The sequence below is a fragment of the Chlorocebus sabaeus genome, chromosome 7, assembly GCF_047675955.1.
Source record: "Chlorocebus sabaeus isolate Y175 chromosome 7, mChlSab1.0.hap1, whole genome shotgun sequence".
In the NCBI taxonomy this organism is placed as follows: domain Eukaryota; kingdom Metazoa; phylum Chordata; class Mammalia; order Primates; family Cercopithecidae; genus Chlorocebus; species Chlorocebus sabaeus.
Window position 1 is genome coordinate 61,444,311 of NC_132910.1, and position 27,223 is coordinate 61,471,533.

The 27,223-nt window shown below is 38.9% G+C and overlaps 2 protein-coding genes across 3 annotated transcripts in view; one reads left to right on the forward strand and one right to left on the reverse strand.

Annotated features, from left to right (window-relative positions):
* Positions 1-27,223, forward strand: part of EGF (epidermal growth factor) — a 101,433-nt gene that overhangs the window by 28,646 nt on the left and 45,564 nt on the right. Inside the window, exons 3-10 of one of the 2 annotated variants that reach the window (XM_007999539.3) lie at positions 736-917; positions 1,323-1,550; positions 2,302-2,504; positions 18,770-18,895; positions 20,325-20,447; positions 21,329-21,451; positions 22,562-22,687; positions 23,797-23,933. In XM_007999539.3, the coding sequence (XP_007997730.3) occupies positions 736-917; positions 1,323-1,550; positions 2,302-2,504; positions 18,770-18,895; positions 20,325-20,447; positions 21,329-21,451; positions 22,562-22,687; positions 23,797-23,933 (1,248 nt within the window). The remainder of the gene's footprint in view (positions 1-735; positions 918-1,322; positions 1,551-2,301; positions 2,505-18,769; positions 18,896-20,324; positions 20,448-21,328; positions 21,452-22,561; positions 22,688-23,796; positions 23,934-27,223) is intronic. The other variant, XM_037990891.2, reaches the window with a different exon arrangement.
* Positions 4,558-5,906, reverse strand: LOC103236113 (pre-rRNA-processing protein TSR2 homolog). The gene has a single exon (XM_007999538.3). It carries the CDS (start codon positions 5,894-5,896, stop codon positions 5,321-5,323), a length of 576 nt encoding a protein of 191 aa, XP_007997729.3. The 5' UTR covers positions 5,897-5,906; the 3' UTR covers positions 4,558-5,320.

Sequence of the window (27,223 nt, forward strand, 5' to 3'; positions counted from 1 at the left end):
AATATTTACACCATGAAAATCTTCAACAGTTCATATTGGGGCTTCTGCCCACCTTGCAACCTCCATTCCCCAAGAAGACCAGGTTACCTGCCCTTGGCTGAAATTAAGAGATGAAAAGTTTTGGTTGGGCATTTTTATCATGAAATAGCTGGGAATACAGCCCAAGGCGCATAAAAAGACACCCTGCTACTCTGGTCACAGTGTCAGGGCATGAAGGACTGTGGAAAGGAAGAGGCCTATTGGAGGAAGAGGGCCAGAAGAATAAAGGCCATAATGAGAAATTCATCAAGTTCATGTCTGTAAGCTCAAACTCCAAGGAAATCTTGCAAAGCTTGGAATTGAGTTCAGTTGAAGATCTGGAAAGTTCCATTAGCAAATGGAATTGAATAAGCTGTCTTTACGGTTGCAGCAAAATTTCACCATTACTGTAGTTGAAATGATTAATACATGATGGTTGGCTGCCTAGTTTAAATAGTGTGTAGGATAATTTTTAGTTTCAAAGCTATGATATAAATACTATTTCCAGAAATATTTACTTAGGGGTCAGAGGAGGTTTAATAATGCTGCATCAAAACAAAGACACCATATCTGTGACTACTTTATTATTTAAACAATTTTGGAAATGCATAAAGATGACAAGTTCTTAAAAGAATAGACTTTTTATATATAACAATTAAAATAATTTTGTTGTGAATGGGGAAATATTAATAACAATTTTAAAATTTGATTTTGCAGAGAGTATGTAATATAGAGAAAAATGTTTCTGGAATGGCAATAAATTGGATAAATGAAGAAGTTATTTGGTCAAATCAACAGGAAGGAATCATTACAGTAACAGATATGAAAGGAAATAATTCCCACGTTCTTTTAAGTGCTTTAAAATATCCTGCAAATATAGCAGTTGATCCAGTAGAAAGGTAAATTCTGCTGTACTCAGACATTGAAATATATTTACAAATCTAGTGAAGATTGATAGAATTATAACATTTTAAATTCAAAGGGATCCTCTCACTGAGACTAAAGCTCTCTTTGTAGCACACAGGCACCATTTTCTATAGGACAATTGCCTGCATTTCAACTGAGACAGGATCCCCTCATAAATATTCCTAACTATCATGGTTTTCTGCTCTAGAGGCATAATTCCCCTTCTAACTTGAAATTGCTTGTAATGTCTATAATAGGGCAGTGTTTACTTGTTGAATACATTTTCATTCAAAAAAGTCAAACTTGCCCTGTGTGGGAGCTGCTGAAACATTGAGAGAGTTGGCCATTCAAGGCACTATACATTCATTTTTGGGTCTATGTAATGTGTTTTCCCTCAGGTTTATATTTTGGTCTTCAGAGGTGGCTGGCAGCCTTTACAGAGCAGATCTTGATGGTGTGGAAGTGAAGTCTCTGTTAGAGACATCAGAGAAAATAACAGCTATGTCATTGGATGTGCTTGATAAGCGGCTGTTTTGGATTCAGTACAGCAGAGAAGGAAGCAATTCTCTTATTTGCTCCTGTGATTATGATGGAGGTTCTGTCCGTGTTAGTAAACATCCAACACAGTAAGTTTTACTCTTGGTATAAAATAAAACAGTTGTCATTTGAAGTCCACAAGATAAATTAATTTTACTTTTGTCGACAGAACTGGTATAGTAGTTTAGGCCATAGATTTTGAATCCAAAAGACTTGAGTTCAAGCTCCAGATTGAACTCATCTGTTAGATGAGTGACTTTGAGTAGGTTCTATAACTTCTCTTATCCTCAGTTTCCTTTAATGTGAGGATAATCATAGCATCTCTCTCTTGGGATTATTGTGAAGGGAAAGTAAATGAATACAAACAAAAATAATTAACAGAGTATTTGGCACGTAATAAGTTCTCACATGTTGATCATAGTTATTCTTTTTGGAATTATTATGTTATATATATTTTTATATTTCATTGGTTTGCTATCATGCCAGCAACTGACTTTCCAGCTTTGTGGCAAAAGGCAGAAATTAGTCATGTGAAATTGATGTCACTAGAAACCCATTCTTATCCTGTTCCTATGTTCTTTCCCATTTTCATCACACTTATTGGATGACTAAAGGATTAATGAGATAATGGGTCTGGAGCTAGAAATTATATCTTATTAGCTCAGAGTATGATGACATAAATAAAATTTTAAACTTAATATACTTTTCTAAACCTAAATGAGAAACAATGGAAAAGGTAGGTAGTTAAAACTTAGACAATAAATTGAAATGAAGTAAAACTCTAATGAGCCAAGGAACAAATGTTCCATTGTTCTTTTTTCTTTTGTGGTTGCTTTTTAGGCACAATTTGTTTGCAATGTCCCTTTTTGGTGACTATGTCTTCTATTCAACATGGAAAACGAGGACAATTTGGATAGCCAACAAACACACTGGAAAGGATATGGTTAGAATTAACCTCCATCCATCATTTGTACCACCTGGTGAACTGAAAGTAGTGCATCCACTTGCACAGCCCAAGGCAGAAGATGATGCTCGGGAGCATGGTGAGTCATCATTGACCTTGTGTGGGGCCTGATACATAGTTCCCACTCATTTACCTGCTTGAGCCAGACAATGAGGGGTTGTAGGGGGAAAAATATTTTTTTCTTCAACCCTCATATATTCTTAGTTATAATAGACCCCTGTAAGAAAAGGCAGATTAACAAGAGAAAAACAAATAGAAGTCCAGCAATGGTGGCTCACACTTGTAATCTCTGCACTTTGGAAGGCTGAGGTGGGAGGATTGCTTGAAGCCAGGAGTTTGAGACCAGCCTGGACAACACAGCAAGACTCTGTCTCAAAAAAAGAAAGAAAGAAAGAGAGAAAGAGAGAAGAAAGGAAGGAAGGAAGGAAAGGAAGGAAAGGAAAGAAAGAAAGGAAAGGAAGGAAAGGAAGGAAGGAAGGAAGGAAGGAAGGAAGGAAGGAAGGAAGGAAGGAAGGAAGGAAGAAAGGAAGGAAGGAAGGAAGGAAGGAAGGAAAGAATAACAAATAGAAAAGGATTAGCATGCACATTTGTATATACATGGGAGAAACCTGGGGAATTAGTAGCTCTCAAAGAGGTGGCTTTAAATGCCAGCTTATGTAGTATCTTTAATAAAGAACAGTAAATTTTTAGAGAAGTGACAAGACAGAGGAAAAGGACTTTGAGTTTCTATGGGCAGCAAGTTGGGGGAAGGCAAATAAATGGCAGCTAAATGCTAGTTAATAAAGCTTGTTGGCTGGGCATGGTGGCTCACGCCTGTAATCCCAGCACTTTGGGAGGCCGAGGCAGGTAGATCACAAGGTCAGGAGATGGAGACCATCCTGGCTAACACGGTGAAACCCCATCTCTACTAAAAATACAAAAAAATTAGCTGGGTGTGGTGGTGGGCGCCTGTAGTCCCAGCTACTTAGGAGGCTGAGGCAGGAGAATGGCGTGAACCCAGGAGGTGGAGCTTTCCGTGAGCCAAGATTGCACCACTGCACTCCAGCCTGGGCAACAGAGCAAGACTCTGTCTCAAAAAATAATAAATAAATACATAAATAAAAATAAAAAATAAAGCTTGTTAATGTAGATACCTCCGCAGCCATTGCAAGGCCATAAGGATCTAAAGTTGTCTTCAGTGGTTAACTTTTGTGATTCCTGGTAGAGAGGGGGTACCTATTGTTTTCATAAATCTATGTCTTGCATTTAGGCAAATAGAGATAGCTTTTCTGTATCTATTTCTTTTTAATTGTTTGAAGCTCAACAATCTTTCCTATTTTGGAGTGGCATATTCTGGGATCTACAGGGCCATCTCTGATTTTTCCCACTGTCGCACCCCCAATTTCTAATCCAACACCAAATCCATTCCATTCTACCTTCTAAATACTTTTCAAATGTCCACTTCTCTTCTCTACTGCCACTGCCATAGTCTAAACAGACAGGCACTTTTTGTTTCGCCTACTACAGTAGCCGCTCAACTGATCCTTCTGTTTTCTGAATCTGATCCTTTCATTCTCCTACACAAAATCTGTCAAAAGCTTTTCTTTGCACTTAGGTTGAAGTTCAGCATTTTACCAGTCTCGTCAATATTTGACCAACCTGCTCTAGTGATCTCTGCCCTCACTAGAATTTAGTGCAAGTCTTGCTATAACTCCTCAAACATGCTAATCTCCTTCATTCCTTTAGGGTTTTGCAGCCACTCTTCCTTGGCTTAGATTTCTCTTCAGTTCTGAGCTTAAATGTCATGTCCTCAGATAGATCTTCTCTGATAAGCCAATCAAAATAGGCCCCTTCACCTCTTACTTTTTTCATAGTACACCTTTCATTGAACCCATCACGAGGTGTAACTACATACACATTTGCTTTCTTTGGATTTTCTCTCCCATTTGATTGTAAGTGCCATACAGGTAGAAACCATGTATATTTTGTTTGCTTTTTTTAGCCACCATCTATACAGTAGGTATTTATAAATAAATTTTAGATGATAAATATTAGTGAAAAGAACAAGTGATTGACTGAATCTAGTCACAGTCCCAAATTTCCACCTGTATATGTGGTCTTCTCTGTTTGAATTTGTTTTTTAATCTGTAAGATATTATTTATTAAGATCTTAAGCCTCACCCCTGAACTCAAATGAGATGGGATAAGGAGTAAGGAAAGAGGTTACAGGAGACAGAAAACAATGCCCAGCTCTTCCAAGCTCACCGCCTAGCCAAGGTCTTCGAATTCCTGAGGGAACCCAGGGCTGGAGGCTGGGCTGCAGGAAGGCAGCATTCCTGGGAGGTTCCAAGTTCTGGACAGGGGTACAGAGCTGTTGCGTGTGTGGGGGGTGGGGTAAGGGAAAGGCTCCAGAGCTACTTTCGTTCACATCTTCAACTATTCTCTCTTCCACTTGCACGTTCATCTCACCATTCCTGACCCAGCCAGCCCCTTATCACTGAGTACTGCTGCTGCTGCTGGTCCTCTCCTCCGCAAATCCACCTGCCCACTGGCATCTAGCTCCTCCTCCAGCCACACCGACACTCACTCATCCCCTTCCTCACAATGACTGCACCCAAAAGACACTGTACCGGGGAACCCGGCTTGGTCACTCAGATGTTAACTAAAGGCCCAAGGGAATGTGCTGGACAAGGTCCCCCCACCCCCAAGACCAAGGACCCTAGGTTTTCCTTGCCCTGGAGGGAGCCAGACACGGGAACAGGGGAGAGGGTGGAGATGGGGTAACCAGTCCACAGGTCTGCAATCCTCAAAAACAAACAAACAAACAAACAAAAACAACAACAACAAAAAACAACCCTACAGACAACTCTCAGAACTAGCAAATAAGGGCCCAAAGCCATTTCCAACCATCCCCACTCATTTTTTTCTCCAGACAGTGGTCCAGCCATCTTCTACTATATCCTCTTCCTTAATAGTCTGAGCGTCTGGATCAGAGGGTTCAGGCTGGGAGCAGACCCCATCTGTGGCAGCCCCATCATTCGGAGCTGTGACCTCCATGTCTTCCACACTGTCCACATCATCTTCATCCTCATCAGTCTCTCTAGCTGTTTTAAGTGCAGTGGCTGTGACCTTGCATTTTCTTTGAGTGATGCGAGAGGCCATCTCCCTCAGAGCAGCCCCGTCGCCCCTCTGGAAGTGGTGGAACATGGTCTGCAGTTGCTGGCTCACCTGGGGCAGACTCCCATCTTCCACAATTGTATCAAACTCGTTGGTCAACAGCTCTCCAGGGAAGTCTTCCACCTCATCTAGCTCCAAGTCAGCATTGCGCATGAAGTAATCCTCCACTGCACCCCCCAGCCACTTGGCCGTCTCCTGGCTGTGCACACCCCCGAAGCCATTCTCCACAGCGATCTGCAAGGCCGGCCAGGCCTCCAGGGTCGCGCAGACTCCAGCCCAGAAAAGAGCTCGCGCATCTTCTGCAGCGCCCGCCATTATCTGGCCCCGGTCCCTGAATTCTTTACCATGTAATTGTTTTTAAAAAGTTTTTAGGCCTGTAATCCCAGCATTTTGGGAGGCCGAGGCAGACAGATCGCTTGAGGTCAGGAGTTCGAGACCAGTCTGGCCAACATGGCAAAACCCTGTCTCTACAAAAAATACAAAAATTAGCCGGGCATGGTGGCGCATGCCTGTAGTCCCAGCTATTTGGGAGGCTGAGGCAGGAGGATCGCTTGAACCCAGGACATGGAGGCTGCAGTGAGCCCAGATCGCTACACTGCACTCCAGACTGGGTGACGGAGTGAGACTCTGTCTCAAATTAAAATAATAATAATAAAAAATTGTTAGGCTTTTGTGAAATACCACAAGGAGCCTACAGAAAAAAAAAGTTGTCAGGTTTAAAAAATTTGTTATGATCGTTAGGCTGCTTAATGTACCTCATAAATGATGTGCCACTAACATCTCGCCTTTATGTAAAAGTTTTATTTCAAGAAGGTTTTAAAATAGATTTAATGTTGGCCTTAAATAGCTCTCTGAAGTGCAGAAATAGAGATAGAATTGTTTATATCTTCTACTTTCTTTCCTTCTTTCTTTCTTTTTTTTTTTTTGAGATGGAGTCTTACTCTGTCACCCAGGCTGGAGTGCAGTGGTGCGATCTCACTTTAATTCACAAAGCTAGAGTTGTGGGAAACAGCTCAACTGTGGGTTCTAGCACCACATTAAATAGCAACAACCTAGTGGCAATGCTATAAAATAGATGGGTGAATCCATAATAGTAGTGTAGATCGTCTACACATAAAGGTAGTGAATCTGATACACTGCCACATACCTTCCATGGGAAATTTCAACTCAAGCTGTCTTCACATACAACTCATTGTCTGAGTGGTGATGACTCACAACCAAATCATAACCAATAACCATTATGAACAAGTATTACTGAGTCCCAGTGTTTACTGAATCCCATTCGTAATAATTAGAGATATGTCTGGCATCATCATCATCCTCTCTTACATTTATATGTAACCTCCGAATTTTCAAAGTGTTTTCATGGGCTTTAGTTTATCGGTTTGTCACAGCAATGTTGTGAGACAGGAAGGGTAGGAATAATTGTACTCATTTTGTAATTGAGAGACCTGAAGAAATAGATCATCTTTTCCATGATTACATAGCTAGTTAATGATGAATGTGGGAGAAAATGTCCTATCATCAATCTCTCAGTTTAGTGTTCTTTCTACCATAAATATATCGTCTCTTCAGAGCCCCTCACTACTTAGCCTCTGTGACAGGGAGTTCAAATAGGATAACTGAAAGCGTGAATTGCAGAAGAAAATCTACAATGATTCACTAAAGAGCAGTCCCAAACAATGTGGCAAGTAATAGAATTTGATTGGAAAGCCTCTGCCAGCTGCAGAGCCACAGATAAACCTGGAACCCGGAAGACAATTGGTATTGGAGATTGGCTTAGGTTACTGACCAAAAGATGCGCTTCACACATACTCCAAGTGCAAAGGACTTTTGATTTCAGGGGCACTGTTATTTTGGCGATTATTGATTTGGTTTAAATTGTTTCAGTGTCTTAGAAAGCAGGAGCTCTTTACCTGTGATGTAGGGCCTGTGGATCTCTTGATTTTAGGGTTAGATGAAAAAATATGCACTGTTCCACCTAGGGAGATGGTATACAAATTTTATCAGGTTTTCAATGTGTCTGACATCCTTCAGATTTTTTTTTTTTTTTTTTTTTTGAGACGAAGTCTGGCTCTGTTGCCTAGGCTGGAGTGCAATGGTGTGATCTCGGCTCACTGCAACCTCCATCTCCTGGCATCAAGCAATCCTCCTGCCTCAGCCTCCTGAGTAGCTGGGATTACAGGCGTGCATCACCACATCTGGCTAATTTTGTTGTATTTTTGGTAGATGTGGGGTTTCACCATATCGCCCAGGCTGGTCTCAAACTCCTGAGCTCAAGCGATCTGCCTGCCTAAGCCTCCCAAAGTCCTGGGGTTACAGGCATGAGCCACTGTGCCCAGCCTATCCTTCAGATGTAAAGACATATTCTCTAGAGACTGGTTAGTTCCTCATGGATATTATGCCTAAATTGCAGCTCCTCTGGTGATCTGGAAGGTAGTACTTTGCTTTACAAAGCATTTAGTAGTGAAGCTACTTCAATGAAGAAATAACAGAAAAATCATATAATCTGGTTGATATTATTTTTGTTATAAAATATAAATATTTATACAAATACGAATATCAATAAACTTACTTCTTGCAAAATGCCTAAGCTATCATTTATCAAAGCATGTTCTACAAAACTCTAGTTTTTTTTTTTTTTTTTTTTTTGAGACAGTCTCTCGCTCTATTGCTGAGGCTGGAGTGCAGTGGTGCAATCTCAGCTCATTGCAACCTCCGCTTTCTGGGTTTTAAGCAATTCTCTCTGCCTCAGCCTCCTGAGTCACTGGGATTACAGGCACCCACCACCATGCCCAGCTAATTTGTATTTTTAGTAGAGACGGGGTTTTGCCATATTGGCCAGGCTGGTCTTAAACTCTTGACCTCAGGTGATCCACCCACCTTGACCTCTCAAAGTGCTGGGATTACAGGCATAAGCCACAGTGCCTGGCCTCAAAACTCTAGTTCTATGGGATTTAATGAGGTTACTTAGGAGAAAAAACCTTTCGGGGTCAAGCAATTTAGAGATTGTGTGTTCAATAAAGTTGAATGAGTTTTTTCTTGAGTGGAATTTCTCAGAACCATTCATATGGTTATGTACATCATTACTCTCTAACAGTGACACAACCCATGTCATTTTTCTGTTTTATTTCCTATGCAGCAGCCCATAGGACTCTTGAATCTATTATTTGCAGTTCAGACCTCTTTTCTCGGGGGGGGCTCTAGACAAATTTTTTTTAAAAAGGACTCAGGCATAATGAGTGTCAAGCTGCAAAGATCAGCTGCAGAGTTAAGCTACAGAGACAATTGACTTTAAACATGGGAATTTATTCATAATATACAAAAAGGAGCAGCCCTAGTGAAGACTGCCTGGCCAAGGCAAGGCAGGGGTTTGCAAAAGGCAAAGCCACAGAACTTCACGTGGAAGATTGGTTTGTTGGTTTGAACAAGTCCTTGGCTTGTAGATTCAGGTTGTCTCATTCTGGAGGAGCTTCATGCTGCAGATATAACTGCATGCTGCACCCTAAGTCCAAGTAATAGAGCCACAGTTTTACCATCAGGCTGTTTTCTGATGATCTGACCAGTTTCCTAAAGAGCAGTTGCCCTGGTCCTTCTTCTGGGCCATGCCTGCTTGCTGTCTGCACCTTCCAAGCTCAGGGTCCTGCAAGTGGCCCATAAAATGCGTATGTTTGGGCTCAGTAAAAATATCCTTATCAAGGCCCTTATAATTATCTGCCTTGTAAGCATGTCTATTTGGATTTTTTCCAAGTGTTTCAGACTCAAAGAAAATAACTGACCTAGCAACTTTCACCTCCCTCTTCCCCAGCTCCTCTCCCTCTAGTGTAATCAACTCAGTGAATGGCGTCACTCTCCACCCCATCTCCCAAAGCAAAAACCGAGGAGTTGCCTGTTCCTTCGTCTTCCTCACTCTCATCCCATGAAATCAATCTCTGCATCCCAACAATTCTACCCTTTACGATCTAACCACTGTGCCCTTCCCACAGGTTTCTCTCTCCAGCATCCTCCTGACTAGTATCCCTGTCTCCATTTTCTCTGCTGCAGGGAGCATAGTCCCTCAAAAAGAAGGCCCAGTCATGTCACCGTTTGATTAAAATTTGCTGACAATTCCTAACCACCAATAATTAAAGTGTAGTGTCTTCCTCAGGTTCACCAAGTCTTCTGCTCATTTCTCAGCTTCTTCTTTCAACCCTTGTTTGTATTACATTCTCTGTTGCAACCATTCTCAAAGATGTACTTTCCTTTCATGAGGTACACTTGCTCTCTTCTCCAGCCCCGTCTGCATACTCAGGAACTCGCCACCTCTGTCCCTTCACTGGCTGTCTCCCCTCGTTCTTTGAGAAACAGGTCCAATGTGACTTCCTTCAGGAACACCTTCCTTGATCCACTGTGAGCCAAAGTTAGCTGTTCCAGAGAATGTGTTCTCAGAGAATTTCCCCAATCATATGACACTTACCATGCTTTGCTGTAGTTGTCTGTCTTTTTATATTCCTTAGTCCTTGGAGGACAGAGAATACAACTCTCCATTGCATTCCCAATGCCTAAACGACTTTAATAAACAAGAGTTGAAAAAACAAGCGAGCCAGGCACGGTGGCTCACACCTGTAATCCTAGCACCTTGGGGGGCTAAGGCGGGTGGATCACCTGAGGTCAGGAGTTTGAGGCCAGCCTGGCCAACATGGTGAAACCCTGTCTCTACTGAAAAAATAAAATAAAATAAAATACAAAAAGTAGCTGCATATGGTGGCGTCCGCCTGTTATCCCAGCTGTTTGGGAGGCTGAGGCAGGAGAACCACTTGAACTCGGGAGGCAGAGATTGCAGTGAGCCGAGATCAGGCCACTGCACTCTAGTCTGGGCAACAGAGCAAGACTCTGTCTCAAACCCCACCCACCCCAGAAAAAAAAACCAAACGAAAAAAAATTATTTGGCACTCTATCTCCTAAATAATATAGTAAGGAACACGTTTTAAAGATATGTGATATCTGAGTACATAGGTTTTTGTTTTTGTTGTCTGTTTGTTTCAATTGGAATTTGAAATAACCCATCTAAGTACATGCAACTTCTTGGCTCACAGAGATACCATAATTATTGCATGTGTACCAAATTATCTGTTCTTGTGATAATTTAAGGATTTTCCTTACAATATCTCACTTCATCTTTACAACAGCTCTATTAATTGTGATAATTAGTGTAATATTATAAATTAAAAGTTCTGAGGTTTAGAGATGTCACAATATCTTGTTGAAGGTCACAGGGTGGTGGAATTGGGATTTGAACCCAGGCAGACTGATACCATGCTGCATCTCCAAATACACTCTATTATCTATCATTTCGTATTTTACATGTGCCTTATTTGTTTTGGGAAAGCCTGTAATTCAGCGTATCATTATTTATCCATGGCCTCCTGGTAGTTAAGTGCTTCAGTTTGCACAGATCATGGAGTCACAATCTTATTTCTCTTTTTCCTTTTAAATTTTTCTTTAATTTTTTTTTTCAATTTCAGGAACTTAAAGTCTTTCTCTTTCTCTCTTGCTTCTCCCCTGGCTGTCCGAAAACAGGCACAGGATGAATACCACATTTTTTGTTGGCATGATTAAACTCATTAGCCAGATATCCTGGCTGCCCTGACACCTACACTATTATACAAATCTCAGAAATAGTGTGGGAACATTTTTGTACACATCTTAATGAAAAGTATTTCAAGTTCAACTTCTGGGGATTTTACAACTAGTTTATTGCTCATAGATACTATGTTGTAAAAGGGTCCAAATATTTTTGCTTTTTTCTGTATTCTTTAAATGTAGATTTCAGTTTTAAGTTGTAAGAGAGCTTCAAAAGCATATTCTTTGGGAAATGAAGGTTATTTATTACTAACACTGTGTAAAATGCTTTACATTCATTTCATGCATAAAAAGATGGCTGAATTTAATTCTGTGTTCATGAAGGATAATTGTGCCCGCCTGGAAATGTACTTGCTTCTGGAAGCAATTAGTATAGCTAAAATTGCCAAGGTAGGAGTCTAATTTGTTTTGATTATTTTGTTGCTGGAGTATCTACTATAAAATCTTGGTTATTTTGAAACCCCTGGAAAAGAATCATCCTAGAAAGATAAATATTTAGTTCATATAATTTTAAATTATTAGTTTAAATACATAAAATTTTGTTATTCTTCATGGAACTATTAGTAGAATATGGATTGCTATATTTTCTTAACATCATTTATAGTTATTGACATTTTCTTAGTGACTAGAGTCACATTTACAAGGATACATGCCATTGCAGCAAGCATAGCACTGGTTTGGGGCAAAGCTGGGTTTGCCCTGACACCAAATGGCTGCCATTTGAAATGTCTTTTAAATTCTTGAAATTGCTCCTTATCATTTTTATGTTTTCTTTCTTGCTGCTGGCTCTCACATCTTGCAGGTTTTCACATACCTGGCTGTGGCCTCTGTTTATTTTCTAACCTGAGGCTTTTTCTTGCCACTTGTTTGTTCAGGAAAACAGATCATTAGTCCTGTAGAATTTTTCACTTTCTGGATTTTGCAGATTATATCCCCATGTGTCATTTAACATGTTTCTCTACTTTCCTTGTTACCTATAAACTGGTAGTTTAGGCTTAGAAATCTGATCAGAATCATATTGTTTGCAAGAATGCTTTATGGGTGGCACTGCAGTTGGTTCTGTAAGCTTCCCCACTGTACCACATTAAAAGGCACATGGGGCTGGTTCTTATTCTTTTTCAGGATGTTCAAAATTAATTAGCATTTCAGAGTTCACCAGCATTGTCCAGCCACTGCAAGTTCCCCATCAGTCTTTTGCTTAATGGTTTTAGAAGCTATTGATTATCATTGCCTGGAGCCATTTTTTATTAGATGTTCAAAGCAGGCAATGACATTCTAATTCCATCACTGTTTATGCATATATTAGCTGGGATTCTTATACAAAGAGGAGCCTTTCCAAATGAGATATATGATTGTCCTTTGGAGGAGGAGCCTTTATAGGAAAGGTAATTCAGTGTTCGATCCTATTTCTTAATTTACCTGTTTTCAAAACAAAGAGTTAGTGTCCTAACCATCCAGCATCCTCCAAAGGTCACTTTTTCTTTAAGTATCTCTATAAAGTCATGGATTTTAAAAAATAATTGACATTTTTATTCACTGTAATTGCTACCGTTTTGATACTCAAATTGTACTATCTCTCTCTGGAAGGAACCCTGACCTAGGGTTTCTAGTCTGTGTGGGAAATTACCTACTGTCTTGCAGCCATTGACACTGGCAATCTGGAATGCAAGATTAAGGCTACATCTGGGCTCAGCGAGAAAGAACACTGGACTCATGCAGCCACTTCTGCCATTGGTGAATGTGGGTGGGGTGTGGTGGTGACAATGGGAGTGGAGGCATATACACCTTGTCTTTTTAAAATGTATTTTTAATTATGGATACATAATAGTTGTACATATGTCATGGCTTGTATTTTCCATCTTCCTGCTATGGGCAACCAAACTGCTAGAAATGAGGATACAATAAGAAAAGACTCAATGGGCCTGAAGGGCTCTTTTAAGAGTTAAAAGCATTTTATTTATTTATTTATTTATTTATTTATTTATTTATTTATTTAGCTATGGAGTCTTGCTCTGTCGCCTATGCTGGAGTACAGTGGCATGATCTTGGCTCACTGCAACCTCCACCTCCCAGGTTCAAGCAATTCTCATGTCTCAACCTTCCAAGTAGCTGGGACTACAGGCATGCGCCACCACACCCAGCTAATTTTTGTATTTTTAGTAGAGACGGGATTTCACCATGTTGGCCAGGCTGGTCTCCAACTCCTGGTCTCAGGTGATCTGCCCGCCTTGGCCTCCCAAAGTGCTGGGATTACAGGTATAAGCCACTGCGCCTGGTCAAAAGCATTATTTTTAAAGTGCTTTAAGTTTGTTGATTCATTTACTTTTTGATTCCTAAAAGGGTACAGATGAATATGATACCATGTGGCTAAATTCTGGCTAGGTGATTTTTTTCTTTTTCTTTTTTTACTGTAATTAGGAATTTCAATAGCACAGAATGGCCATTCTTGTATTTTCTTCCTTATATTTCTATCAGCTGACAAGAGTAAACTGCTATACTGTTCAGTCTGAGAAGGTTTTGAGGAAGTTGAGGCAGTCATTTATTGAGAACTCATTAATGATGAAGATAATAAACAAATGAAGCAAAAACATAACCAGGTTTTTACAGACATTTCATAAAACTAACATATATTTTATGTGCATGTTTATATTTATACAAATGCATAAATATAAACACACACACACACACAGAATTGTACGTATCTGGTAAAAAGAGGGGGGTTACGGTCAGAAGGCTTGGAATAGCATCCCAGTTCTACACTCTATTTTCTATATGATCCTTAACAAGGCACTATTTCCTAATCTGTAAAATGGAAGGTGATACTTGCTCTGTGTAGCTCAAGGGCTTGTTATGAAAATGAAATGTGATAATATAAATACTTTACAAAGTGTTATTCAAAATTTTTATTGTTGTGTGCTAAATATTGGGGATGCCAAATATTTAGTTATGACTTTAGAATGACTAAAGTTTATGGGTTTGAATGGAAGAGACTAGAAAGGCTTTGTTGATGAGGTGCGTCTTACATGGAATTTGAGGTAGACAAAGATGTGATCAGTGAAAAAAAACAGGAAAGGGAATCCCAAGTGCATTGTTTCAGAACTGGGCCAGGGTAAAATCTACAGATTCTCTGTGCTGCAGTAAAGCCCATGAGTGCCTGTGTGCTAGCCAGGCAGTTACTGAAGGTGCAGTTGGTGGTGGACATTAAACTCCATGATTAGGAGGTTTAATGATCTCAGAGGTAATTAAGCCTCATTGCTCAGCTCTCAGAAGGGGTGTTATCTGAGGTCAGCAGCAGCATTCTCAGTGCTAGCTTTGGCCTATTTTGAAGCTAAAGAACAGCAGAAGATTAAGGAGATTAAAGAAAATATAACCCTCAATCCTCTGTGTTTTGCCACCACCTAAAATGACCTTTTAAAGTGTTTAGTGTCTGAATTCAGGTCATGTCATCAGCACAACTAGGCAGAGGAGAATGGTGATTTCTTTCCTGCCTATGTCCATTATTGAAGAGAGATGTATATTGTCAATAAGCATCACTAAAACCATCAGCAGCATGGTACAGTGGAAAAAGTACTAGGCTAGCATCTTGTGACAAACTGTTTTGAGTTCTAGCTCTAAGGTTGATTGGAACTTTGAGAAAAAAACAAATAGGGAGTTAGGTTGCAGGTGGCATGATCACAGGGGTTTTTTTGTGGATGTATTCTAAACGTTTACTGGATGCCTGTGTTGTAAAAGGCACCATGCTAGGTGTTACTGGGACTATAACTGTGCCTTGGCCTCAGAAGTTTATCGATGGAAAAAAGATGCATGTACATAATTGTGGTAGTGACGATGGTGATGATCATGATAAGAACAGATATAAATCCAGGTGAGAGGTAGTAGAAAGGTATGGGAAAAAAGAAAAAAATTACTGGATCTAGAAGAGCAAAGCATTTTCAATACCTGAGACAATAGTCATTTTCTTCATTAGACAGTTTGATTCTCTGTTACCATACTATAAGCAGTAATTAAGGTTTGATAATCTTTAGAGGTATAAACTCAGAAGAATTTATCACAAACATTTAATTCTGTTTATAACTATAGAATTTTTTTTAAAAGAGGGATCTCAGCAAATATCTATTTCAACAAGTTTATTTTGCGAATTAGGAAACTTAGGTCAAAGAGATAAAGTGATACGCTGTAAAAGGAAGAACCAAGTCAAAATTCAGTTTTCCTGATTCATAACCCAGTAATCATCCAGTATGCTGAGTTTGGAAAGATTTTTATAAGGCAAAGGAAAGATTTTTGTAAGAAGCATAGTGTTTCAATTTTTTGTTACCTCAAGAAAGTGGTTGCATTTCAGTGCTATTAAAAGGCCAACTCAGGCCGGGCGCGGTGGCTCAAGCCTGTAATCCCAGCACTTTGGGAGGCTGAGACGGGCGGATCACGAGGTCAGGAGATCGAGACCATCCTGGCTAATACGGTGAAACCCCGTCTCTACTAAAAATACAAAAAACTAGCCGGGCGAGGTGGCGGCGCCTGTAGTCCCAGCTACTCGGGAGGCTGAGGCAGGAGAATGGCGTAAACCCGGGAGGCGGAGCTTGCAGTGAGCTGAGATCCGGCCACTGCACTCCAGCCTGGGTGACAGAGCGAGACTCCGTCTCAAAAAAAAAAAAAAAAAAAAAAAAAAAAAAAAAAAAAAAAAAAAAAAAAAAGGCCAACTCAAACCTTTCTGGATTTTTGTTGTTGTTCACTTGTAAAGTTCATAAAAATAAAAGTTAAACATATTACTGCTTTTTAAAAAGAAATTTAAAGTGGATGAATTTTGTCTTCAATATTTACAAGTTTCCAATTTTAGTCATTCACTTTTAAACTTTAGGCCATTTTATTTTTAATTTTGCTTAAAATTTTGATAGTTTAACTGAAACATATAGAACATGAAAAATAATGTAACTATATATGTATAATTAGCATAAAAACCATAGGCAAGAAATAAAATTTTTGGAATCAGTTATGCACAAGATCATTCAATGTAAATCTTAACTGATTTAGCAGGTAATACTGCAATGGTATTGAGAGTTAACAAGACTGATTTTGCATTTAATTCTGTAAAGAGAATTGAAACAACAGGTTCAAAATAACTAAGAAAATAACACAGACTAGCTAAAAGTAATTACTTGTAACTAAGATGAAGGTGTAATATTTCGCTAGTACATTAGGCCAGTGCTTCTCAAAGTGTGTGAAACAGCCTCCTGATATCATAATCACTCCTGATTCTGTAAAAATGCAGATTCCTGAGCCTTTGATTTACCAAATCAGAATCTTTAGAGGGTGGCATACTCTCTGGTGATCTCAGTGTATGCTAGGGACATTTTCAAGGGGGCAAGAAAATGTTTCTATTGAATCTTACTGTTATTGGTCATGTCTAGTGATGTTAAATAAAATTTGTGGGAGGCAACTGATTTGGACTGAGCTCCTGCAATTGGCCCCAACAGACTAAACCAAAATGAAGTCACTCATGCTAAAATTCCAATCACCAAACCAAAACTAACTTGTTTATCTGACCCCCTGAGGTATCAGGAGAGAGATGATAGCCAAATCCCCAAACAGGTCAGCTTTAACTGGTATCATAAGGAAATTCCATCTGGTTTAACCTTTACGAGGAAAGTAACCTGAAGTAAACTGATGTTAACCAATCCACGATATGCATTATGCTATTTTCTTGTTCCTGCTCAAGCGATATCACAAAACTGACTGTGCTGCCACGGCCAGTGTAGCATCTGTCTATTTTTAGACAAGATGTTGGCCAATTCATGAATCCCAAATAAAAGCTAATTTGATCCTTTAATTAAATTTGTTGAAATTTTATCTTTTGAGTTTTGAAATAGAGGGAAATGGATACAGACAGAGGAGACTTCTTTATCAGTAGATAAACAGATCAGAGAAACCAAACCTACTTGGAGAACAGTCTCAGGTCCTCTGCCCGCTTTGCTCAGGCTCTTGCTGATTTGTTTCGTGTGTCCTTCCCAGCAGTGGTGGTGTTCTCAGCAGTCCTTTCCTCAGGTCCTCAGCAGTTTCCACGATACATCAGTTCTAGCTGATTTTAACAATGCCATGGCTTCAAAATCCATGACCCCAGTAGTTTTCCTTGGCCTTCACCTCTTGCCAGACCTCTGGCCTCTGTATCTATCTGCATTCTAGGTATCTGCCCTTATACTTAAGCTTACTTCTGTATTTCTCATAGTATTTTACAATGGTCCTATTGTTTTTAAAATGGGCAAAAAGTAAGGTGCAAAAGAAACAAAAATCTCATTAACTTTTTCGAAAGAGATATGTAGTTGTCCCCCAGTATCCATGGGGGATTGGTATCCCCCAAGACACCCAAATCTGCAAATGCTTAAGTCCCTAATATAAAATGGTGTATTTGTATATAACCTAGGCACATCCTCCCATATACTTTAAATCATCTCTAAATTACTTATAATACCTAATACAATGCCTACATCACTTCCTTCCTGTGAATTCAACATAGTGCTTGGCATATGGCAAATTCATATTTTGTTTTCTGGAACTTTGCTTTGTGGATTTTTTTTTCCCAAATATTTTCAGTCCTGGGTTGGTTGAATCCACAGATATGGAGGGCCAACTGTAGGTGTTACTAGTTTAGCGCTTGATTCTGGCTCTGAAAATCAATGGTACAAAATTGACCACTTGTTCAACATAGCTGGCTAATTCAACCCAAGCACCCAACTCACTGAGCAGATTTTATGATTTATTATGGGATATTTGGAACATATGGGACGCTGGCAGCAATAACTTCAGAAATTTGAGGAGCAGAGATATAGCAATGGTATAGATTGAGTCTGAAAGATGTTCGTTAAATAATGATATTAAAAACAGCTAAATAGCTTACATATCTAACCTATAAATATTACACTTAAAAAGTATTCTTGGCCAGGCATGGTGACTCACGCCTGTAATCCCAACACTTTGGGGTCAGGAGTCTGAGACCAGTCTGGTCAACCTGTCTCTACTAAAAATACAAAAATTAGCTGGGTGTGGTGGTGTGTGCCTGTAATCCCAGCTTCTTGGGAGGCTGAGGTAGGAGAATCGCTTGAACACAGGAAGCTGGGGTTGCAGTGAGCCAAGATCGTGCCACTGCACTTCAGCCTGGGCAACAGAGGGAGACCTAGTCTCAGAAAAAAAAATATTCTTAGGTTTGAATCTGTTTTAATTTCTTAAGCAGATTATTTCATTTATTTCATTTGCAGAATTTGTTTGCTTTTTTGTGATAAAAGTAAATTAGAATGAAAAAGCTAATAAGTAGTGTTTAGTATTCGCAACCTAAGAAATGACATCCCAGCTACTCAGGACGCCCAATCCTGAGAGGTGTTGGAGAAGTAATACAATTGGAGAAAAAAGTGGGCTTTGGGATGCTGGGGAATCTGGGCTCTGGCTAAGTTTGCATCCGTGAGAGATGCGGCTGCAGACGTTGCAGAGAGATAAGACCTCTTAAGAATCAGGAAGAGATTTAGCAGTGTCCTCTGTCAAAACACGGCTCCACTCCAAATAAAGCATCTTCTCTTTTAGAGCAGAAACTTCACAAATCGAGGAAAGGAAACTGCAGCAGCACTGTGTGTGGGCAAGACGCCCAGTCACACTTGTGCACGTGTGCAGAGGGATACGCCTTAAGTCGAGACCGGAAGTATTGTGAAGGTAATGACGGAAAGTACTGTGAAAGTAATGGAAGAGTCGCTGCTTGAGGGGAGGAATGCCCAGCTGAGCCAGTGGCTTGTCTTCAGTGGGCTAGCCAGAACTTCAATGGAAAACCGACTTCAAGTCCATTCTCCCCCTCTCCCGCACAACCTCTGAAGACTATTTTTTATTTATTTTTTCTTGTTTGTAAAGCCTTTGTAATACTTTCCTATCTTCTTCATATCTTGTGTTTCTAGATCAAATACTCTGAGAGGATGCTTAGGGGTTGATATAAGGCAGGGATTCTCTAAGTGGATTCTACCAACCTCTGCGTTTGTGTGCAAAATTTCAGTATGCGTACATTTTTAGGGGAGTGGTTTCATAGGGATCATAAGATTCTCAAAGAGTATGTGACTCTTATCCCAAAAAGATCTAGTAGGAAGCTTGGGAAACTGAATCAGGCTGGTTGTCTAGGGATCCTCCTGTTTTCAGATTCTGGACCAAGTGCAATGAACCCAGGAGAAAAACTATGTCCTTTTTCCTGGAAGGTGCAGTAGTTTAGTGATGAAAATAATCCAATGGCTGCAGCACACATCCAGTGGAATTAGCTGGGGTGAGACCTCAGGTAAATCTAACATCTGCCTGTTAATTATAACCCCTTGCTTACGTGAGACCAGTGGGTGAAAGCCATGGCATAGAAACAGTGAGCTGGAAGGCCGGGGCTTCAGCCATAATAAAACAGCTGGAGAAGGTTTCCATATTTAGGGAAAGGGCTCTGATCAGTCTTGAAGGGTGAAGAGCACAATAGGAAATGTCCTAAGCTTGTAAAGAGCTTTCAAGAATCCCTAACTTAAATGGCATGGTATATCTTTTCAAAGGAAATAATACTACATTTTTTCCAAGGGTAATTCTAATTTGAAAATCTGTGTTTGAAAGTATAAGCTGGGCCGGGCGTGGTGACTCACACTTGTAATCCCAGGACTTTGGGAAGCCAAGGCAAGCAGATCACTTGAATCCTGGAGTTCAAGATCAGCCTGGGCAACATAGCAAAACCCCATGTTTACAAAAAATACAAAAATTAGCCAAGGTTTGTGGTGTGCACCTATAGTCCCAGCTACTCAGGAGGCTGAGGTGGGAGGATCACTTGAGCTTGGGAAGCAGAGGTTGCAGTGAGCCGAGATCGTGGCATTGCACTCCAGCCTGGGTGACAGAGCCAGACTCTGTCTCAGGGAAAACAAAATGCATAAAACGTGACAGAATAGAAATGGCTTTCATCATCATTGAATTGACTTATTTTACCTTTTGCTAGAGTATGGAAAACAGACTTTCCATGATCAATTACAGCATATACAAATGTAAGATACCCTACGTTGTGATGACTTATTAGTGATAGCACAACTTATTTTCAAAAATAGCCATTTGAATGTATTTTGCTGTTGTCATTGTGCAGATGTTAATGAATGTGCTTTTTGGAATCATGGCTGTACTCTTGGGTGTAAAAACACCCCTGGATCCTATTACTGCACATGCCCTGTAGGATTTGTTCTGCTTCCTGATGGGAAACGATGTCTTCGTAAGTCATAGCAACAAGTATTTATTGCATTATTTTTCTTCATTTTCAATATGTTTCCAAGGTGGCTATGATCTGGGTTGGTGATCTTCAATCAGCAGTGTGCATCATAATTACCTTGGAGTTTTATTTTGTTTGGCTTTTTAAAACATGGATGACTGCCAGCCTGGGCAACATGGTGAGACCCTATCTCTACTAAAATACAAAAATAAAATAAAATAAAATAAAATTAGCCAGGCATGTTGGCCCATGCCAGTGGTCCCAGCTACTCAGGAGGCTGAGGCAGAAGGATCACTTGAACCAGGAGGAGGAGGCTGCAGTGAGTTGACATCAAGCCACTGCACTTTAGCCTGGGTGATGGAGTGAGACCCTGTCTCAAAAAGCAAAACAAAACAAAAACCATGGACGACTGGACTCTACTTCAGACCTATCAAAGCAGAATCTCTAAGGTTGGGGAACAAATCATCTATCATCTATTTATTATTGATATTTTCCTGTTTCTTTGTATTACCTTATATTTCATTGTCTATCTCTTTTTATTTTAATTTTTAAAAATAGCTATCGGGTGCTACATTTCATGGTATATGTCTAAAGGATAGGCATGTAAAAAACATAATCATGATACATTATTATATCTAAAAAACTTAACTATAATTCCTTCCTATCATTTAATATCCAGTTAATTTTCAGACATAACCACAATATCATTATTATACATGAAAAAATTAAGGTTAGGCACAGTGGCTCACATCTGTAATCCCAACACATTGGGAGGTCAAGGCAGGAGGATCACCTGGCAATATTAGCAATATTAGAAACTGATTGCAATAAATTTTTACAAACCTGATTTAAAACTAATCTTGACCTTTTTATTTATTAATTAGAACTTGTTTCCTGTCCAAGCAATGTGTCTGAATGCAGCCATGACTGTGTTCTGACATCAGAAGGTCCCTTATGTTTCTGTCCTGAAGGCTCAGTGCTTGAGAGAGATGGGAAAACATGTAGCGGTGAGTTTATTTGCTTTATTTACCTTTTGTTTGTTTGAAAACATACATTTGCTCAGTGACATCTAAAAATTGCTCTTGTTGTCAAAGGAGAATCGATTTTCCAATAATGTATACTGAAAGATATTGATACAACAGATTAATATAGATTTAAATTTAGTTTTGTGGGGTTTTTGGCTTTTTTGTTTTTGTTTTTGTTGAGACAGCATAGTGTAGTGGTTATAAGCAAGGGTTTTGAGGTGTGACAGCCCTGAGGTAGCATTACCAGTTACTAGCAGTTTTGATTTTGGTCTAGATACTTGCCCTCTCTTGGTCTCTGTTTCTTCCACTGCAGAGATACTGATACTTGCCTCCTCGATTAAGCGAGACTTCAGATGCAGAGTGCTTAGTCTGTTTCTTGCACCTAATAAACACCTCTCTACTTTTATCGTCATAGAGACTTAAGTATATAGATAACTGGATGTAACTCAGAATTAGCATAGACCAGCTACCAAACTCATCAAATGGATTTTTTGTTCTAGCCAGCTGCCAGTGCACTTGCTCCTGAACTCGTTGGTAGAATAAGAGGACAAGGGCTGCTGGAATGTGAAGGATTAACATCCAAGATGTTGGGTTATAGGGAAGGAGGGTACTGTGACATTTTGATTTTTATCTCTGAAAAATAACCTTGATTGCAGTCATATGAATGATTGTGGAAATGTTTTTAAAAATCAACATATAGGCTGGGTGCGGCGGCTCACACCTATAATCCTAACACTTTGGGAGGCTGAGGCAGGTAGATCTCCTGAGGTCAGGAGTTTGAGACCAGCCTGACCAACATGATGAAACCCCGTCTCTACTAAAAATACAAAAATTAGCCGGGCATTGTGGCAGGTGCCTGTAATCCCAGCTACTTGGGAAGCTGAGGCAGGAGAATTGTTTGGACCCTGGAGGCGGAGGTTGCAGTGAGCTGAGATCACGCCATTGCACTCCAGCCTGGGTGAAAGACTGAAACTCCATCTCAAAAAAAAAAAAAAAAAAAGCCAACAAATGGTTGGCTCACCCCTATCCTTTGACGAAAAATAATTATATTTTGGGTGATATAGCATCATTACCAAGCAATTGTTTTTGTAGGTTGTTCCTCACCCGATAATGGTGGATGTAGCCAGCTCTGCATTCCTCTCAGCCCAGTATCCTGGGAATGTGATTGCTTTCCTGGGTATGACCTACAACTGGATAAAAAAAGCTGTGTAGCTTCAGGTTAGTGCTGTGGTTGTCTGGAACTGTGTCCCTGAAAAAAGATTCATGAAAACTTTTTGTTTAGAAAGATGGAAAGTTAATTGCTTATGGTTTTGTATTTTTGAAATGGAAGAAAAGCAAATCACATTGTAAGTATGAATAATATGAATAATAACAATATAACTGGTAACCATGCTTTTAAAGAATATTTCTGTTCTTAATTAGCATCCAGCAAAGATTTGCCATAATATCAGATAGGATATTTTTGGTATATGAGAAAGTCATGACAAGAATAGTTTTAAAACAGTTTATAATTAAGAGGCATTTAATAAGTATTTGTTGATTGATTTGATTTTTATCTCTCCAGTGAATATAATCATAACACTGACAAATTCTGTCCTTTTTATGTCAAAATTTAATATAAAGTTCTATGCTTCAACTGTTTTTTTTTTTTTTTTGTCTTCTGATATTACATCTCTTGCGTCTTTCAACAGCCATGGAAATTCTAGATTTATACCAAATTGATTTAATATCTCCTGAAAGTTCATTATGCTTTTAATACATAATGCCCATAATGCTATCACATAATGATGATCCCGTACACCTTGCCCTAGTGAGACCCTAATACTGCTGACTTCTCAGGACCTTCATTAATACAGCATAATCTAAATCCTTCAAATTATCAAGGGTCTTGCCATTAACTAAAATCATCATGCCTCCCTTCAAGAAGTTCCCAGGCCAGGGAAAGTTACTTATTCAGACATTAGTGTATGTAATCTACTAATATTTGTGTTTCAGTATGTGTGAATCAAGAAGATGTATAACCCTAAGACTTGCATCATTTAGCTATGGTGTTGGTTATTTAATGCTGGCTCTTTCAATAAGTAAGTAGCTTTTAAAAGCAAAGACCTGGAGAGGGAAGAAGCCAGAGATGAAATTCTGACAATATGTCACCTCCTGGAAGAGGCATTTTCTTGCCTGTCTTCACCTATGCTACACGAGAGGGAAATTAAGAAAACAAGCACTGTAGAAATTGACTAAAAAGTTACAATGAAAGGGAAGAGTAAGATATGCCTCTTAGTTTTTAAGGCACGTTTTAAATTCAGCCATATTTGAAATTTGGTTAACAGGACCACAACCATTTTTGCTGTTTGCCAATTCTCAAGATATTCGACACATGCATTTTGATGGAACAGACTATGGAACTCTGCTCAGCCAGCAGATGGGAATGGTTTATGCCCTAGATCATGACCCTGTGGAAAATAAGGTATGGTTTTGTTGCTTGAACAGATGTGGACATGCTTTAAGGACAGAGTAGAGGATTTTATACTAACAAATGACCTGACCTACTTCAAAATCCTCTGCTAAGCTCTGAATGATTAGGCCCAGAATAAGTTAAATATAGATATTGAAGTAATACTTGAGAAATTTTAAGGACTTTCTTGCTATCATAATGCTACCCTAGTCCTTGCTACGATTAGCTGTTTTGTTGGAAATGATTACACAGGATTTTCAGTTTAGTTTCCTCTTTGGAGATGAGGATGTGAGACTAGCCCAGTGTCATGCACATAGAAGGAGCTTCATAAGCAGGTTTTTGATTACTTGCTGGTAGTGAGAGGAGTGGAAGGTTGGGTTTGGGGCATAGGAAGTATGGATTAGTAATTTGTGTTTTATATATGTCTTCTGGGGGAGGAGATTCAGTGACCTCTTAACCATGAAAATCAGGGAACATAAGTTGTATAGTTCATGTGGGAATGGCAATCTAACTAATAACATTATTTACATAAATATTTTATATGAGTTTTGTGTGTAACTTAGAATTTCTATATCAGCTGGCCATTTGATCTCTAATTTCTTAGTTGTATCTGTGCTAGGTTAGAATGTGCTTGAAATGATGTTACAGTGTCTTTTGGAGATTAATCACCCAATAATGATAAATTTATATAGTTATTAATTCCCCTGCATATTTAGTTATTACTATGTGGTACATTAATTCTTTTATTAATAATTTTTTTTACATAATAGCTTTTAAACTTTGGGCTTTTGTTTCTTCCTGATTTGAAGCAGTCTGGTAAATGGCCAAAAGAAACAAAGTGAAGCAAATTGATTCTATATTTAATAGGTATGGATTGGTAGCCGAATAGAAGTATTTTTGCAAATTAAAATTTTGCAATTGAATGCTAGCAAATAATTCTTTCTTTTCCCTGACCTGAATCTATATGGTTCCATAGAACAGTTACAATAACAGAAAAAAATAATTGATACAAAAAAGGCAGTTCAATATTCATTTATTACCAAACTAGTTTTATTCCTGCAGAATCGGTATTCTTACAACAGGTGAATATGGAGACCTAGAATGAATTTTAAGTCAGGTGGCTGGTTTTTGTTTCTTGGGTTAATTTTCTTATTTTCTTGCTACTCAGATTGTGATCTTTGAGCCAGCAGTGTCAACAACACCTGCAGGTTATTAGAACTGCAGTTCTCCAGGTTCCACACCTGACCACTAAATCAGTATCTGCATTTTAGTAATATTCTCAGGTGATTCTTAGGCACATTAGAGTTTGAGAAGCACAGTCCTAGTGGAGTGAAGTACCCCTATTTGTATTTATGAAACATAACCTTTTCTATTTCATTTAGAAAGAATAGTAACCCATTATTTAACGACTTACCACTTTCTGAATAGTCTCATTATTGATTGTAAGTTTATGTACATATGTGTACTGACAGTTAAAATTCTACAATACTATCATTAAATTATCAACTGACCCATAGCTCTTTAAATATATATATATATATAAATTTTTATAGGTTTAGGGGTACAAGTACAGTTTTCTTACATGGATAGATTGTGTAGTAGTGAAGTCTGGACTTTTAATTTACCCGTCACCTGACTAGTGAACATTGTATCCATAGATAGTGTTTCATCTGTTACCCCCCACCGCACCCTCCCACCCTTGCAGTCTCCAATGTCTGTTATTCCACTCTGTATGTCCATGTGTACCCATTGTTTAGCCCCCACATATAAGTGAGAACATGCAATTTTTGATTTTCTATTTGAGTCATTTCACTTAGTATAATGCCTTTGAGTTCCATCCATGTTGCTGCTCATAATGATTTCATTCTTTTTTATGAGCAGTATTCTGTTGTATATATGAGACACATTTAAAAAATCCACTCATCCATTGATGGACACTTAGATTCCATGACTTTGCTATTATGAATAGTGCTGTAATAAACATACAAGTGCAGGTGTCTTTTTGATATAATACTTTCTTTTCCACTGGGTAGATACAAAGTAGTGGGATTGCTGGATTAAAAAGTCATTCTATTTTTAGCTCTTGAGAAATCTCCATATTTTTTCCCTAGGGAATTGCAAATATACATTCCCACCACCAACTTATAAGAGTTGTTTTTTTCTTCACATCCATACCAACATCTGTTGTTTTTTTAACTTTTTAATAATAGCTATTCTGATGGGTGTAAGATGATCTCTCATTGTGGTTTTGATTTTCATTTCTCTGATGACTAGTGATATTAAGCATTTTTTCATATGTTTGTAGGCTGCTTGTATGTCTTCTTTTGAAAAACGTCTGTTTATGTCCTTTGCCCACTTTTTAATGGGGTTATTTGTTTTTTTCTTCATGGGTTGTTTGAGTTCCTTATAGATTCTGGATATTAGTCCTTTGTGAACTGCATTGTTTGCAAGTATTTTCTCCCATACTGTAGGTTATCTGTTTTCTCTGTTGATTAGTTCTTTTGCTGTGCAGAAGCTTTTTAGTTTAATTAATTCCCATTTGTCTATCTTTGTTTTTGTTGCATTTCCTTTTGAGGGCTTAGTCATGAATTCTTTGTCTAGGCAAATGTCCAGAAGAGTTTCTCTTGGGTTTTCTTCTAGGATTTTTATAGTTTTGGGCTTACACCTAAGTCTTTAATCCATCTTGAGTTAAATTTTTATATAGTAAGAGATAAGAGTCCAGTTTCATTCTTCTGTTTGTGGCACTCCAATTTCCCCAGCACAATTTATTGAATAAGATATCCTTTCCCCAGTACACATTTTTGTGGACTTTGTCAAAGATCAATTGGTTGTAGGTATATGACTTTACATCTGGGTTCTCTATTCCATTCTATTGGTTTATGTGTCTGTTTTTATACTAGTGCCATGCTGTTTGGGTTACTACAGCCTTATAGTGTAAAGTCAGGTACTATGGTGCCTCCAGCTTTATTTCTTTTTGCTTAGGATTGTTTGTGCTCTTAATGCTTATTTTTGGTTCCATGTGAATTTTAGGATTGTTTTTTTCTAATTCTGTGAAGAATGATGTTGGTAATTTGATAAGAATTGCATTGTATCTGTATATTGCTTTGGGTCATTTTTAAACAGTCTTTTGGAAATTCTTGTACCTGTGTGACAGGGTGCATACTAGACTGAAAAAGAACTTTGCATGGGCAAGAAATCTTCTGTTGAACAAGATGGATGAATTAAAATGAAATTACAGTCATGTATCACTAAGGACAGGTGTGTCATTAGGCAATTTTGTCATTGTGCAGACATCGTAGAGT